Raw genomic sequence first — 17,021 nt, 5'->3', positions numbered from 1 at the left:
TTTTATCACCTTCATTCTTTTCTTTTTCAGCAATTCTGCTCTAGATTGTTGGTGTGGTATCAATGACGTGTTGCATGACCTAATTTCACCCAAGTTAGCGGTTGAGCAGATGGCCCCACATTTGAGTCTAGCATATTGTGGTATATAGAGGAGTTCATGTGTGACAATGAGTGTAAAGAGCCCAGGTTCTGCTAAACTAGTCTGAAAACTATTGTTCATGACTGTTTTCAGCTGCATGCATTATGACCAGACATCTCAGCTTTGGTCTTTTCTGTCCAAAACACATTGTTCCAGAAGTCTTGCGGTTTGTTTCGATGCAACTTTACAAACCTAAGTCGTGCTGCCAATTTCTTTTTGGAGAGACAAGGCTTTTTCCTGGCAACCCTTCCAAACATGCTGTACTTGTTCTGTCTTTTTCTTATTGTACTGTTATGAGCTTTAACATTTAATATGCTGGTTGAGGCCTGTAGAATCCGAGCTGTAGCTCTTGGGTTTTTTGTAATGTGTTTAACCTCATGGCGTGGTCTGACCTTGTTGTGAATCTCCTGGAAAGATTGTTTCGTTGCACTCACCTGAATGCTTCACACCAGCAAAATGACAACGCCTGTGCCTTTATAGAAGTGCCCACACCTTCTGATGATCAATTAATCACGGGGATCTGATTAGCTCCTGATAGCTACCTACTTTCTTATTTCCTATGGATTCACTAAGGGTGTACTTAGATTTTCACAGGACTGCATAGAGTCCTATGAAAACTTTCTTTTTCTCCTGACTTCTCAGGCCTTCCCCTGCATGTCAGATGAGGAAACTGATAAGAAAAGTTTGGTGTCATCAGCACAGCAGCCATGTAAGTGTCTAACAGCAGACAGTGGTCTTTCAGGAATGGTGGTCTGGTAGCCTGATGTACAAAGCCTGAGGTACACAATCCATGAAGTGTGGAACGGAGGATTTTATGATGCAGTGTGTCATAGAGAAAACAGAGTGGAAAAAAAACATGTTGCTTTCTGCAATTTTAGGTGCTGTTTCTCTGCTAATATTTGAGTGGAAGCAGTACGATGAAGTCTCTTTTGGTTGCCTTTCATAAAAACCAGAGTAAAAAGTGCCAAAAGTCTTTCTGGGAGTAGTAACTTCTTACTTAGCTTATTTAACAGACATACAATTGAAATTAAATTTTTTAATTAAACCTTTGACTGGACAGTTAATGGAAGTATTTCTAAATAAATCTAACTGTGTAATATAAAATTATCCTTACACCATTAAACGTCTCTGAACCACAGTGATATCGCAAAGGCACATTATTAGTGCTGCTCATTCATTCTCAGTCTTCATTTTTACCGTGTCTTAATATTGTCTAACAGTCACTGTTTCACACAGGCAGTGTCTGGAGTCTGAAGATGACCTCCAGCAACTGCAGTCAGACGGGGTGCCGTCAGAGGTCACCGACTGGCTGGCTTCCACTTTCACCCAGAAGATCCGCCGTCCTACGCGACGCTCTGATGAGAAGCCCAAGTTTCGCAGCATTGTGCATGCAGTACAAGCTGGGATATTTGTGGAGCGGTATTACATTTCATTCATTTCTATTTCAGAACTGCAAGCATAATGAATGATGTTATGGAAAGGATCCAAATGCAGGACGTACTGTAGGGAAATTATAGAAATAAAAGAAAGACCCAGACATGATAATCTAAAAAAACAGAAAATCCAGACAAAAAAATCTAAAAGGCAAAAATGATGGAAAGACACAGAACATAAACATGGATTAAACAATGAGGCTAAACTATACAGAATATATACACAGAGGAGATTGACTGGGAAACAGAACAGTTATGAGAGCAGAACGCAGGAGGAACAAGTAAAGGAAGCTAAAAAAGGCTGAAGAGGAGCAGATCATAAAGGAAAGAAAAGACAGAAAGTAAATGAGATACCACAGAAAACCTGCCATGAAGCTAAAATTGGGACACTGCTACCCAGAAGACCAGGAGAGAGATGCACAGCAGGTAAAAGCAAACACAGGGAACCACAGGGGAACGAGAACTATACGAGAACAGAATAAAATAAAATAAAAACTGGGGCCAAAGACTCAATACTATAACAGACAATAACTGACATCACTAGAATGACAATGAAATCTCAACAAGAATGGAAGCTCAACGTGTCATGACCAGAATCATTATGAAATCAAAATTTGAATGCAAAACTCAAAATGATAAACAAGAACTCAAAACCCTGGAATCGTTTTTTAAAACAGCAATTCATAAAATACTGACTGGAAGACACAGAAGCAGTCATACAGCAGTAACTCTCTTTTATGAAACTTAAATAATAAGAAACAAGGAAACAAGCATCTCATATAATAAAAGTCCCATTATAAATTACTGATTTCATTGTCTGTGCAATAAGTCCGATACAAGCTCACACTCTGTTGTTATTATTACGTCCACAGCAAACACAGCCCGCTACACACGGCTGTGAAACATTATCTCCATTTTCTTGTTAAAACTTCCTTCCAAAGCAGACAGGGACTTTAGAGGATTTATATAAACAGCTCCTAAACCGAGGTCGCTGCACAGCGTCAACATCTGAACTTTAACTGAACTCACCCTAAACATTCCCTTATTCCAGGATGTTCAAGAGGGCCTACACAGCAGCCATGCCGGACCAACCTGCAGCGGTCGTAAATTGCCTCAGGGTAAGCCCCCTCTAATCATAACTCTCACAGTGGGTTGGATCTTAGCTAAAAATATGGACATCACATAATCTATCGTATACACACCAAAAGTATACACCAGTACTTTCCTCTCTTGCTCTTTAGGACGTGGACCGTTGGAGCTTTGATGTGTTTGCTCTGAACTCAGCCAGCTCTGATCATGCACTCCGAACTCTGTTCTTTGAGCTGATCACCAGATATGAGCTCAACAGTCGCTTTAAGGTCTTTTAACTTTGCATTTCATTGTTTAGTTTGTGTATAGTTCATCGTCTATACAATGACTCATTATAGTCATTGGAGAATTTCAGTGCTTTGGATGGAAGATCTCACTGTAATATAATCAGAGCCACTCTGAAGGAGTATTATTGTGAGGAACTGGTGTTGTCATTTGCAGATATTATCAGGCATATGGGTTTTATTATCCTTTGTGGTGTTTGGAGGGCTAATGGGTTAGCAAATTATGTGTGTAAATCACATGCATCATGCCTTATTACAACATCCAGGTTGTTTTAGCTTTTACTGTTGACATAAACTTTGTGAACCTGTGGTATTTTAAACATAGCTTTACTTTTGATGATTATGTAACCATTTTTGCAGATTCCCATCTCGTGCCTCACAGAATTTCTGTCTGCGCTGGAGAGAGGATACTGCAAATACAACAACCCCTACCACAACCACGTTCACGCTGCTGATGTAACTCAGACACTGCACTGTCTGCTGCTGCGCTCCGGACTCGTGGTACAAAAGACTAACCTGGATTTTCTATTAAAGGATAAGGCCGGTGTGATAACTTTTCTTTTTAATTTTCTGAAAATTCCATGAAAAAATCAAAAGGAAGAATGTGTAGCGGCCCACCTTTTAACACTTTCCAAGCTCGCTGGCCTTTCTGTGGCACTGTGTCACATTTGCTTTGACTGAATAGACAAATAGGTAACAAATATATAACCTATTTCTTTAGGAGTCACTTTCCTAATTTGCAGTGATTTGTTCTTTTTACAAATGTGGATTACACGGTGTAAAATGTTTTTTAGAAGTATATCGACAGACTAAAATATCCTAACAACTCTTATGGATTGCATTTACATTTTTTTTTTTTTAAATACATGTGGCATTCATTATCACCCTGAAGATGAAGGCTAATGACCAGAGTCACTGCCTGACTTTAGCACCACAGTAAGGATCGATTGTAGAGCACAAATAACAATCAAATTCCAAAATGACTTTTACTTTCAGAGCCTGCAGTCCTGTGACAATAGAAATGAAACTTCCTGTTTTGGTGGCGATGGTGTTGCAGGGAAACAGGATCTGTTCCATTCTAACTTTTCTTTAACCCACTAAGCACTGCTGTTTCAGAGTGAAAATTATGGAGACTAAATAAAGAGATGATGGCCTTTATGTTTTTCAAGGCCTCCCCACGTTAGGGACTTCCCATCTCAGGACTTTCAACTTGTTACATTGTATCTATGCACTCTATGAGTTGCTGTCTTCATCATCTGACCTTTATGAAGGGTGTCTCTGGAAATATTGCACATACAGACTTTTGGCTTAGCGAGTAAAGCATAATTTATGGTCTTGCGAATGTGTCTGTGTACATTTCCGTTGTACATGTTTCCATTTAGACAATGAGCGGAAAGGGGTCTTTACCCCCCACCCCGAGGTGCTCCAACATCCTAACTGCACATCACTGGACGCACATGACTTATACAAGCGAACCATAAAACATTCCAATATAAATAAAAATGCTGCATTAAAAGCACAGACAGTGACTGCAGTGGACACTTTACATATTTTTAACACTTGTAGGCTCTGTGTGGGCAAGCACCTACACCACTGGACATGAATGTGGAGCTATAAAAAGCGTCATGGGTGAAGCTGCTGTGGTGCGCAAATACAACCACCTTGGTGGGTGGTTGTATTCTGCTACTTCTAAGGCCAGATAAGGACCAGATGACTTTTATCATGTATATATTTAAAACTTTTAACTGAAAGATGGTGTACTTTCTTTTTAAACATTATAGTACTGTTGTTTTAATGGTTTTATATTTGTGTCTATCAAGCACTGGCTGACAGAGCTCGAGGTGATGGCATCCCTGTTTGCTGCAGCCATCCATGACTATGAACACACAGGAACTACAAATAACTTTCACATCCACACAAAGTAAGCTCTTTTTCTGCAATATTTTCTCAGCTATATATGAGCCACCTCCTGTTATGAAACTGTAAAATAGTAAGAGATATCAGGAAGTACAGAAATACTGAGGTACACTTTCTTAAAGCGTACCTCAGTATAGTTTTCCTCTTTCCTCTGTATCGTTTTAGTAAGAGAGCGAGTGAGAACCCTCTAAGGCAAACACAACTTCATGGACAGAACATCGTATTTTTAGACTTTCCACTTAGGAGGACTGAAGAACGTAGTCTCATGGCACCCATCATCATCATGCTTTATTTCGGGAATAAAGTACAAAGATGCCTGCCCACAGTAAAAGAGCACATCTGAACAGCAGATCTATCCCAAAGTCAGTAACTCTACTTGGAACATCATCTGACTTTGAGATAGATATGTAATATATATGATATGGGCTGAAAAATCAATGCAATAAGTTATTATGTATAGCACCTTTAACAACAGACTTTACAAAGTGCCTTGCCTGACAAGCAAAAGGACACAAAGAAAATAAAACAACAAAAATAACAGGTGCAATTTATTTAAAGTGGAGACAGATTCAAATGAAAAAAAGAAAGATTAAAATGTGGGTGCAAAACAAATAATAAAAGGCTAAAAAAGAAAACCCCAGAAATAATATGCAAGACGAGAAAGATGTTATTCAAACATTAAAAACCTATAAAGGACGACATCACATGAAATGGCATCACATAAACGCACGTCTATAAAAATGTATTTTACGAAGTGATTTATTGGAAGCCTCTGATTCTACGAGACTTCCTCATTTCAAACATTTCTCCTCATTTCATAGCTGACAGGCCCTGATGCGAAAGCCATGACTGCATTTGACATTAAGCCTCAACTTTCAGGCAGAAGTGCTGCCTGAATGTGGCACAGGGCCAGACACGAACATGTGTTAAATGTGATTGCACTTAAAATCAATTCTAAAACAGGCAGAGAGCTAGTAGGGGATCAGGATCGGGGTAATGTGTGTCTGCTAAAATGAGTAGGAAGCCAAGAAATTAACTTTCCATGTAAACCAGAGGAGAACGTAGTAGCCTAACCTGGCTATTACCAAAGGAACAGCACTCTACTGTGCTGTACTGTGCAAAAGTCTTGAGCATCAAGTTCTTGTGTCTTAACCATTTTCAGAGGAATGTTTGAGGGGTTTTGTTTGATGATCTGCTGTCCACTGAAGCCTCATCAAGAAAAGACACATTTTGGGTGCTTTTGCCTTTTTTCTCATTTTCCAAGCAGAAATATAAAGAAATGAGACTTTTGCACTGTAATTTGTAAGATTAAGTAACATAATTTATAATTTTCAGGTATTGAGTTGACGAAAATGTGCCACCCAGTATTTATGAAATATAACTATATAGACTAAATAGTTATAAAGTCATCAGCTAGACTTTTAGGGTCACTAGATTTTTTTTTTCTTTAAGTATGTCTCTGTCATCTGCATAGCAATGAAAGGAAAAACATTATGAATAAATGAGCCTGGTTCTGTCGGAGGTTTCTTCCTGTTAAAAGGGAGTTTTTCCTTCCCACTGTCGCCAAAGTGCTTGCTCATAGGGGGTCATATGATTGTTGGGTTTTTCTCTGTATGCATTATTGCAGGGTCTACCTTACAACATAAAGTGCCTTGAATCACCTGTTGTTGTGATTTGGTGTATAAATAAAATTCAATTGAATTGAATCATGAATATTAGGAAATTACAGACCCACAGAAGTCTTACCAGTATTTTTCATTTTTTACCACACACTTTTTACACTCCCCAACAGACCACTTTAACACACACCTTTGTGTTGTCTTTAAAACCATTTCCTTAAGTGTTTTATTCAATGTTTATTTTACTGGTGAAAGGTGGCAGAAGCTTAAAAATAAATACTAATTGGAAAACTGTCCACAGTGGGCTTTATTACCCATTTTAACAGCTGAATGACAATGAGTGGATACAGGATGCTTGATTGATAAATCCGTTAATTATCTTACTTTAGTGAGTCATTAATACCCACACTGTGTCATTTTTCATTACATCCCACCTCCTCTTCAGCACTTTAAAATTCATCATTAAAGGCTTGCAGTCACAGTCATTAAATTGTTCCCAGAGGACTCTCCTTTTATCTCAGTCTCACCTCCTTCACTCAGAGCAACTGTGTTATTGAAGTTTTCACTTTAATGCACAGGAACACTTTACAACCTGCCCATCTGTCCGTCGACTGTCTGTAATAATCTCCACTCACCTTTTGTCTCCAAGGTCAGAGTTTGCATTGATCTACAATGACCGGTCTGTACAAGAGAGCCATCACCTGAGTGCAGCATTCCGCCTACTGCTGGACGACCAAATGAACATCTTTATTAATTTGACGCGGGAGGAATGGATGTAAGACCTCAAAATTTTACAGTGTTAATATTATTTTTATATTTTCATAACCTTAATAATAATTAATTTTTGTGTGTTATAAATCATGACCCATTTTCCCTCCCGAGCAGACAGTCACAGGGAGACATAAATAGGTCGTAGAAAAGTTTTCCCTCCTCTATTAGCTGTGTGATCAGTTGCTCACCTGTTGATCTCTTGTTGGAGAAACGTTTTTGCTGTCTGTATGTATGAACTTCACAAGCCTGTGTAAAAATGTCCCCGTCGATCTGCTGGTGTTAAAGGGCATTCTGAAAAGTCAAAAGTCCCCTCCAGAAATAAATGCGTTAACAATGTTATAAATGAGGTTTTAACCAACAGCAACAGCAACATTTAGTTAGAATCTGGGCAACGACAGCTGTTAAATGTAGATTAGGTTTGCAGTAAGTCCTCATATGCGTGTATATGCATAGGTGTGATACAACATTACGAGAAGGAAAATAAATAACGGAGAATTCATGCTGCAGGAGAATGTAGGAGAGCAAAGCTATAATTTGTTTATTTTAGTGTGTTTCCAATGTGACCTCTAGGAAAAACTAATTGGCCAAAAAGTAACATTTTATTAATTAATATTTTGTTTTATTTTATTATGGATATATGGAATCGACTGAAACAATTGCAATACATTTATTCACTAGTTTTAAATATCAGTTCTGTAGTTTGGAGCTAGTTTGTGGCTTTTGGCAACATTTCGATTTTTATCTGTGACAACATTTATAATTATGTCATTATTCTATTTTATTATCGTTATTTTACATGTAAAGTGACATGCTGATGCTTTAAGGAAACAGCCCCCAGACCTCAAGTTGGTTAGTGCACTTATGGGAAAGCATACAGTGTCTCTTATAGCTGACCCTGGTCTTTGACCTCCTAAGATATCGTGTAACGACATATTCACCAAACAGCAGAGGAATAACAAACATAACAAACTCTGACTACAGCGTCTAAACTTGGAAATGTAGTAAAGAAGTTGCATTTGGTAGATGCTATAGGAATGTTGTGATACATACATTTAAAGTAAAAGTTAGCTGTAGTTGATGGTCTGCGGTGCAGTCTGCGATAACAGCATATCTATACTCTGCATAGTTTCTTTGTTGGCTGCTGCTTCATATATTACTCACAGAATATGCGATTGGGGGAGCTGTGCTGATATCACACAAGATAAACCCCAGCTGCATGCTTTAGTGGGCTTTTCTAGCAGTCAGTGTTGCCATGGGAACAAGGAAATCTATTAGGAAATCTAAACAGGTTACAACCCCATTGAGCCTTCCTGTCTGTCATTTTTACTCACTCCTCATCAGCCAAGGTCAACTTGTACACTGTGTGTTTTTGTGTGTGTGCGTTCTCACAGGGAGCTGCGGTCACTTGTTATAGAGATGGTGTTGTCCACGGACATGTCCTCCCACCTTCTCCAAGTCAAAGCGATGAAATCCTGTCTACAACAACAAGAACGGTACTGCTAATAGACTGTGCTGTTGTTTGCACTGTGGCGCATAATCAGCAGGCCATGTAATGGATGCTTGGAGTGCAGTGAGCTGATTAGAATAGCCTGCACATGATGCAGGCAGTTTAGGTTCAGGCTGGCTGCTGTTTAGTCTGCTTTTCAGTCTGGAGACACAACAAAACAACAGTTAAAACAGTGATTGCCTTATGCTCTCTACACCAGGATTGACAAGCCCAAAGCACTGTCTCTGTTACTGCACACGGCTGACATAAGTCATCCATCCAAGCCTTGGGCGCTGCACTCTCGCTGGACCAAAACCTTGATGGAGGAGTTTTTCAGACAGGTAGGCACTATATATATATATATATATTCTGCTTAACAGGCCTGAGATATTTCCTATTTGTTGTTTGTCATCTCGCTATGCTCTTCTTTTTATTTCACACAAATTCAAGGGCAGAGTGGCAGGCTCCTCTCTGAGCCTGTGTTGTTGCAGATTCTTTCCTGTTATCAAGAATTTTTTTTCTACTTTCTAAAAGTGCTTGCTCAGTGGGTCTTTACCCCCCACTTTTAAGCACAATATAACTACTATTTTGACTAGTGATGAGCATGGATTCATGTCAACAAGGATAGCTAGAGATGTGAAGGAGAGAGTGCAGGGAGGGCAGAGTGCGTGGAGAAGAGTGTCAGCTGTGATTTGATTGGCTATGACATGTGGCTTAGAGTCAGTGGCAAAGTCACCAAACGTAGTCCTCTCTGTGTTGGGAGTGACGAGGATGGACACAATTACAAATGAGTACATCAGTTAGAGTTAGAGAGATGAGCCTGAGATGGTTTAAACATGTGCAGAGGAGGGATCGAGCATAAAGTGGACAAAGCATGTTTAATGTGGACCTTCATGGATATAATGAAGGAAGACCTGAGACAGAGGAGGACAGTGTGGCAACACCTAAAGAGAGAAGCTGAAAGAAGATTTGTTTTGGATAAAAGAATAAACTAATTGTTGCCAACAGTTAGATGAGAAGATGAACAGTAAATAGTGTGTAGTCAATAAAGAGTTTAAGCCAGCAGCTACCCAGCTCAGCTTAGTGCAAATACAGAAAACAAGGGGAACAACTAGCTTTAATCTCGCCAACCAACAAGAAAATCTGCCTGCTAACTTCCAAACTCACTAATTAAAACAGGACATCTTGTTACTGGATAAAAATAAAGTGTAGCCACTGTGATGCCACTGTTCTTACATCACTGATTCCACGTTGGAGTCCAGATTCAAATTTGTGAGCTTTCTTGTTCACTATACTCTGCAGATGAATGATGATTGTAGATGATTGTAGAGGACGTCCAAATCCTCCAATTTGATTCCTCAGTGGTGAAAAAATGTGAAGCCATACCTCAGAGAGAGCTTAGTGCATAGTATGTTAGGCCTCTCTCTTTATCCTACCATATTAGACATTTACTTCCTCTATAGATCTTATCAGTCTCTATGCCTTCACTTACTTCCCTTATTTGCCAGGCCTCTGTCGTTCGACCTTGCTGACGACTAACATGTTATGCTGTACACTATTGTTGTTTATCTGTTAGGATTGCCATTAGCTGTGCCCTAAACACAAAGCCAACAAAAGTGATGTATATACTTTGTTGCCTGTAGCGGTTAAATCCAGCATTTTATCATTCGGCTTCTTACATGCACTTACATGCACTGGCTTCCCAGTATATGTGATTTGATTTTCAGGCTTGTTAGTAAGGATGGCGGTCATTTTCTAAAACAAAAGTGCATTAGAGTTTATGTAGCCTGTCTCAAAGGTTGTCCTTGATTGCATGTGGTTTAGATGCCAGCTCATTTGTAGTTCTCGGTGCTCGCAGGCTTTTGCCACACAATAAATGTAAATTCAAAATATAAAAGAACACATTATGTTATATTCTTAGACATCTCCATATCTGCCCCGGTGCTCCCTGGTCTCCATCTGACTTATTAGCTCTGTTATTAACTGCATGATTGATGAGTCAAAGGGCTGCATGCCTAATAAGAGGCAGCAGTTTTTGTAATTGCTTGTATAGGGAGGGTGGATATTACGTCAGAGCTAAAGAAATCCATAAAAATATCTCGTTGATATGACGCAGAGGCAGCAGAGAAGGAAAATCTCTCCTAACAGGTTATTCTGCATTACTTTGGTACTGAAAAAATTAATCGATCTTAACAGCTCAAGTTTTAACCCTTAAAAGCCTGAACCATGAAATAATTGCTTTAATAATAATTGTTTATTGAACATTCTGACAAAATAATAAAACATAAATTCAATATCAAAATAAAGTTTGCTTTATTTTGTAATTCATTGCTTAAAAATGTATTTTTTTGTTATGACTTTTTTCCAGATCTTATGTAGTCTCAAAAACCCATGTACATGTCATATATAATGTAATGCACTTGGCTTTAAAGGGCTACATATGGGAAATAGAGGACTGCAGAGAATCAGTGTTGTTGCCTTTAAAGCCTCACAAACCCCAAATAGAAAGTCAAGCTATCATGTTTTTGTTGACCTTTGGGGAAAAGTATATAATAAAACAATATAATGAGCCAAAAGCTGAGGACTGCAAGAAGTGGCTTTTGGTCTTGACTTTAAAGCATCAGCTGACGCTATAGCTGTTCTTCAGCTCAGCAGGAGACGCAGTTATCCAATCAGGTGGAGGGACTCTTTCTGTTGATGTCTGAGTTACTATGAGAACATAATTACCCCACAGAGAAAATGCTTGCTGTCCTGATTGTCTGGCTTTTTGTCGATGTTAGTTGGCACGACTGTAGTGAGTGTATTTACAGTGACTGCTGCACGAAGCTGCTCCCACTCTGCTTTTTTTACTACCTGGATCTGAAGGAGATCAGAACAGAAGAGGTGTGGGAGAGCGCTGTTGTCTCAGAAACAAGACGTGTGCGTACCTATGAAACACGTTTTCTTTCTGTTTGGCTGCTAATTAAAAAACATTTGAACAGTCTCATAGTTTCAGGAGGCGACTGTTGGAACAAACTGACCTTTTAAAAGTTATTTTCAGGTGTTGTGTGGGATGCCCTTTAAGTATCTTCTTTCTCTCTTTCTATCTTTGTGAGGGTGATAGAGAGGCAGAGCTCGGCCTCCCCTTCTCTCCACTGTGTGATCGACAAACCACCCTAGTAGCTGAATCCCAGATCGGTACGTCTCATAAATCACACACTCTTTTTTAAAAACCAGCTTCCTCATCGCTTTTGTCTGTTGTTTATGCCTTTGTAAGATTTTCAATAAATATCCATCTCAGATACATAAAACAAGTAAAATTTATTCTCTAGTGAAGCTAATCACATTTTTTCTCCTTCCAAAAGTAACAAGCCAGTGGCAGGATTTATGTTCATTTTATTTTTAACAGTTCACAGTGATATTGCAGCATATGCCCTTTGAATTTTAGTGTTTGAATCACTGAAATGCACTCAAATTTCTTTACTGACATTAAAGACGTAACAAGGTTTTAGTATTTTTGAGTCACTAACAGTTTACTTCACATGTTGATATGCTGGATTTTGTTCTCGCAGGTTTCATAGACTTCATTGTGTATCCTACATTTTCTCTGCTGACCGATATGGCTGAAAAGATTGTTATTCCTTTGGTGGAAGAGAACCCAGGTCCACCAGACCCCTGCAACAGACATAGGTAAACACAAGGCCTGTGAAACCTGCTGGGAAAATAAACTTTATTGCACTTTTGGTTTTAGATATTAATATGTTAACAAAGTGTTAACACCAAAGCATTTGACACACATTAGAAGTCTGTTTTTACTGTGATATTGAGTGGCACACAGAGTTTGACTAAAACTGATTTTAAAACTCTTGAAAACCTACTTCCTTCGTGTGTCTTAGTACAATTAGTCATTAAATGGCTCCATCTGTCAGATGGACAGACACAGCACTGACACTGCATCATTTTTTAGCTTTAATAGAATTCAAACTGGGGACTTATTAAAAAATGTATCTATACAGTTGTCCCAAAAGGAGGAAATTAACTTCAAACTTTTTTCAGGCTTTAATTATGCTGTAAAGCTGGTCAGTTTAACGTGAAGGTCTACTTGACATGCTTTTGGTGTCAAGCTCTGGTTATTCAGGAAACTTCAGTTTCTGGCTCTTTTGCAGTTTTACACTTGGAGCTTGCAGTTTCACTAATTCTTTGCTTTCTATGTATATGTTGATCATGTACACCATGTTTTTTATGTTACTATCATTTGCTGAGTTGGTCAAAAACCTGTAATTATGACTTGATAATTTTGAGTGACAAAACATGATCATTATTCAAAGGTGAATTAATCTCCAAATTTGTAGCAGTAACTGCTCATTTTAGACACACCAGAAGGATAACCAAAGTCAGTAGGGACCCAAAAGTGTCACCACAAAATCCTGTTTATGTGTTGCTTATTTTCCTTTTAATTTGTTTTCTTTTTATTGAAGATATATTTGAAGATAATTTCATGGAAAAAAAGTGCAATCCTTTACCTTGGTGTAGAAAATCTCAGGTTAAGCTGAGTCATTTGTTTTCATGACTGGAATATGAATATGCATACAAACAGCACTGTTTTCTTTCACCAGTAATCTTTGGAAGGAGAGCTCCAGAGGCCTGCAGTGGAGCCTCGCACACATCACAGCTGAGCTGGTGAGCTTCCGCTCTACTTGGACACGGCACACTGAGGACAACAAGCTCAAATGGAAGGAAAGTGGCTCAAATGGTGGGTTGCATAATTATTTGTTTATACGTGCAAAAATCACAAATATGCATTAAAATATAAAGAAAATAAACACAATTGAGGTTTTATTTAAATGTCTATACTTAATTTTATATTCTACTTAGTCTCCTTTTCTGCTCGCACATATTTCAACAACTCAAATTTAAAAAGATCACCTTTAAAAAGCTTGACAACCTCTTTTAAAGTAGAATAAAAGACCTGTTGCTGATCTGGCTTAGGAAAAGCCTCTTTGTTCCATAAATGCGCTCAGTACCCTTGATTTGATTTGTTATCTAAATTCATTTTAGAATGATCTCATGTTGAGATGAATTCATACAGATATTATTTTCTATTCAACCTAAATAGATTTTCTGATGTCTTTTCCCAATCTTCTATATCCTCCAGGATTTTCAGACCCCGGCGAGACAAAAGAGCAGCGATCGAGACAAGAAGTGTTGTCAGAAAAATCCCTGCAAGACCCCACTACAGATACAAAATAGCAGACAGCAGCTCCTTTGTAATACGCGTTTGCAGAATAGAAAAAAGTAACACTTTTGTAACAAAACTCAGATACCTTTTACTTTAAAAACTGAGAGATCTTACCAAGGTAAGATGTAGCGTAATCACAGAAACTTCCTCATTTTAAATGTAGCATACTACAATAATTTAAATACAAAAGTACACATGCTGGTCATGTTATACAGTCTAGTCCATATCATTAATTTAATTTGTCATCTAAACAGCTGTAAGTTACATTTGAACTTTCAAAGCATAAAACAATCATTTAACCTTAAAATAAACTTTGTGTCATATATGAGTTTTTTGTAGTCTGTTTCTTTGTCTGGGACATATTTACACATGGGCCAGTGATCCAGACATGACAACTCAATATAGGAACTTAAGTTAAATCGGTTATGTTTTGCATTTTCCAAACATACAACAGTTAACTTTTTTTTTTTTTTACTTAAAAGCAATATTTTAAATTTCTTTTGAAGAGCCTTTATTGTAGAAGGTAAAATTTGATATTACTCACTGTGGTCTGTATTAATTATCTTGCATTTAGAAAGCAATCATACCATAGTTCCTTGGTTATTGCACCTCAAAAATAATGATAATGAATTAAAAAGTAATAATGCAAGTGAACTAAAGAGGCTTTTAGAATTTAAAAGGGAGAAATACTTTAAGGAATAAGTAGTAATAATAAATAATAAAGAGGTAGAGGCCAATGTTTGGTCAGCCAAAATTATCAAAGAAGATGGTTAAGCATGCATTCAAATTTAAAGTGTTCTCTGCTCTCCCAGCAAGAGGAGCTATAGAGCAAAGACTGCAATGGCCCAGGGGTAGTTCAGCTTCACACCCAGCTTCATATTTTAATGCTCGTCAGTGAAGCAGTTTGGAATTGCACCATCGCTTTTCTTCTTACAACAGATGGGAAAAAATGTTTTTCTAATTTGAATCAGCTGATAGTCTTTAAATGAATAAATGCCACAACAACAACTGAAGACACAGCTCTGCTGCTTGTCAGTATGATTTGCATGATTTGAGCTTCCATCCCAACACCCACTTTGAATATAAAATGAATATAAATCCATCACACAGCAAGACAGTAATGACTGTTACACAAAGAGTCTTGTGTTAAAGAAAAAACTGTTCTGTAAGATATGGATATCCTTTCTATAATTCAGCTAAATTTTAGGTGCAACAGCGTAAATGTACATTACAAAATATTTTTTTAAGTCTCTCTAACAGATAAAGTGCAATTGGGCTTTTATTCTGAAAGGATCCTTCACTATGTCCACCCCCAATCACAAAGGTGAAACGCTTTAACAGCAAAACTTGTTCACAGCAGTCTGTAAAGATACAGTATCCCACGCAGCTTAAACTGCTGCAGTGTTACAAAATGCATTTGTGAAATCTTGTCCTTTTATGAAAAATATATGTGCTTTTATGCTCTTGCTTCAGATTGCATTCAATTATTTAATAGCAGAGCGTCTATTTTTAGAGTAAAGTTAAAATCAACTTTAGCTGAGCGCATGACCAATGATGCAACGATACGTGAAAGCTTTAAGAATTCCTGCTAAAATGCATCTGGTTTTCTTTTTTTGACACTTGAATGGGCAAAGCTCTCCTGGTTCTTTGCATCTTCATGCTAACGCTGCTGATGAAGTTCATATAATCTTTCCTACAAAAAAAGAAAACAATCACCAATTTAAACATTTTATTGTATCAAACAAATTTAGATTACAGATGTAATCATCAATCAAGTAAAACTAGAACAAAAAAAGTCCATGTTATTCAAGTAAAGTACACTACTACCATTCAAAAAACAAGTTTACCCATAAATACATTGCAGGAGAAAAACAAAGCTTGCAGAGGAATGTTTTACTGTTCTTCTTGTTCATCGTGGATAAAGTGACCATTGTTGGCAACTGAGTAACAAACGGCTGTTGCTGTGGCTGATTAATCTCCTAAAGTGACACTGAAACTTCAGATTTAGTTTTGTTCATTTATTCCATTTTGACATGTCAAGTATGATGTGAAGGTTATAGAAAGATTGTCACATGATGCCACTTCAGTGATACAAAGACAGATTACATGACAAATATTTAGTGTGCTGATGACTTTAAGATGTCTTTGTTACAAACTAGAATACAAATAAAATGCTGCAGTTAAAAAAAAGTGTTTAAATTTGTTGTTTTTTTTTTGTACAAAATGAAGCACAGTAAGTACCTTGGGCGTAGACAACAAGTCACTGTACATTCAGTGCCATGCAAGAGGGTGTTTCATGACCAGAATTTAAATTCCCAAGAACCATTCATGTGTCAAAAATGAGGGTGCAATTTACTCACTGAGGATGGATTCCTCCTTGTTAATCCTAAATATGCAAATGGAGCTTTAGAGACGATCGGTTGTACCCTGTTTATCAACTAGACATTTACAAGAAGGGTAATAGTCTAGTTATCAGTACATGCATTACTGTAAGCTGACATAGCTTTCTACTTCTTATTGAGTAACAATTGCTCACACAGGGTTTAAAGACTTAAAGACAGGCTTTCTCCCTCCCTTTATGCTAAAAAGAACTAAAATGACTTTGGGGAAAGGTCAGCAGTGCTTCTCTTCAGCTGTCTGCATGTGTGTGACTGACTGACAGGAGTTTGAATCTTAGCCACGTAAATAACAAACTAAGTAAACATATCTGCCCTGTAGCCTTTAAGCTACAGGCAATCGTTAGCAGTGGCCCTGAAACATAACCAGGGGAGTCAGACCAGCAGTTAGATGTGGTTTAATGTGCTGCACTTTAGCTTGCAGGTTGGTTTTTCTGTTTTCTCTCATTCAACAAGCAGTGCCTTCCTATTTGTATCGGGAGTAATTCTCTATTCTTAAAAATGAAAACAAAACCAGAATGACAGCTGTTACAGTATAATTAGTCTACTTTTCTGATGGCTGGACTGGTTTCTGACTGGATTTCTTTTTACATCTGTTTACAGAGTCAATACCTGCAGGCTTGGGATGATGTTAAGGTTGCAGAAAAATATGTTTTCTGGGATTATTTGT

At 37.9% G+C, this 17,021-nt stretch overlaps 1 protein-coding gene across 3 annotated transcripts in view; it reads left to right on the top strand.

Moving 5' to 3' along the window:
* LOC102311441 (calcium/calmodulin-dependent 3',5'-cyclic nucleotide phosphodiesterase 1B) overlaps positions 1-15,842 on the top strand; it is a 19,940-nt gene extending 4,098 nt beyond the window's left edge. For 2 of the 3 annotated variants that reach the window (XM_005944335.3, XM_014340742.2), the window contains exons 3-14: positions 1,375-1,557; positions 2,623-2,689; positions 2,813-2,929; positions 3,305-3,445; positions 4,765-4,865; positions 7,130-7,255; positions 8,643-8,744; positions 8,958-9,078; positions 11,833-11,914; positions 12,289-12,406; positions 13,333-13,469; positions 13,872-15,842. In XM_005944335.3, coding sequence (XP_005944397.1) covers positions 1,375-1,557; positions 2,623-2,689; positions 2,813-2,929; positions 3,305-3,445; positions 4,765-4,865; positions 7,130-7,255; positions 8,643-8,744; positions 8,958-9,078; positions 11,833-11,914; positions 12,289-12,406; positions 13,333-13,469; positions 13,872-13,966 — 1,390 coding nt within the window. In that variant the 3' untranslated portion in view covers positions 13,967-15,842. Of the gene's footprint in view, positions 1-6; positions 848-1,374; positions 1,558-2,622; positions 2,690-2,812; positions 2,930-3,304; positions 3,446-4,764; positions 4,866-7,129; positions 7,256-8,642; positions 8,745-8,957; positions 9,079-11,832; positions 11,915-12,288; positions 12,407-13,332; positions 13,470-13,871 lie in introns of those variants that run through there. The other variant, XM_042212969.1, reaches the window with a different exon arrangement.
* The last annotated feature ends 1,179 nt before the right edge of the window (positions 15,843-17,021 follow it).

This window comes from Haplochromis burtoni, unplaced genomic scaffold (genome assembly GCF_018398535.1).
Source record: "Haplochromis burtoni strain Fernald_Lab_line unplaced genomic scaffold, NCSU_Asbu1 Contig_403, whole genome shotgun sequence".
Lineage (NCBI taxonomy): Eukaryota > Metazoa > Chordata > Actinopteri > Cichliformes > Cichlidae > Haplochromis > Haplochromis burtoni.
The sequence above is the reverse complement of the archived record's forward strand: the minus strand, read 5'-3'. Positions and strand labels throughout refer to the sequence as shown.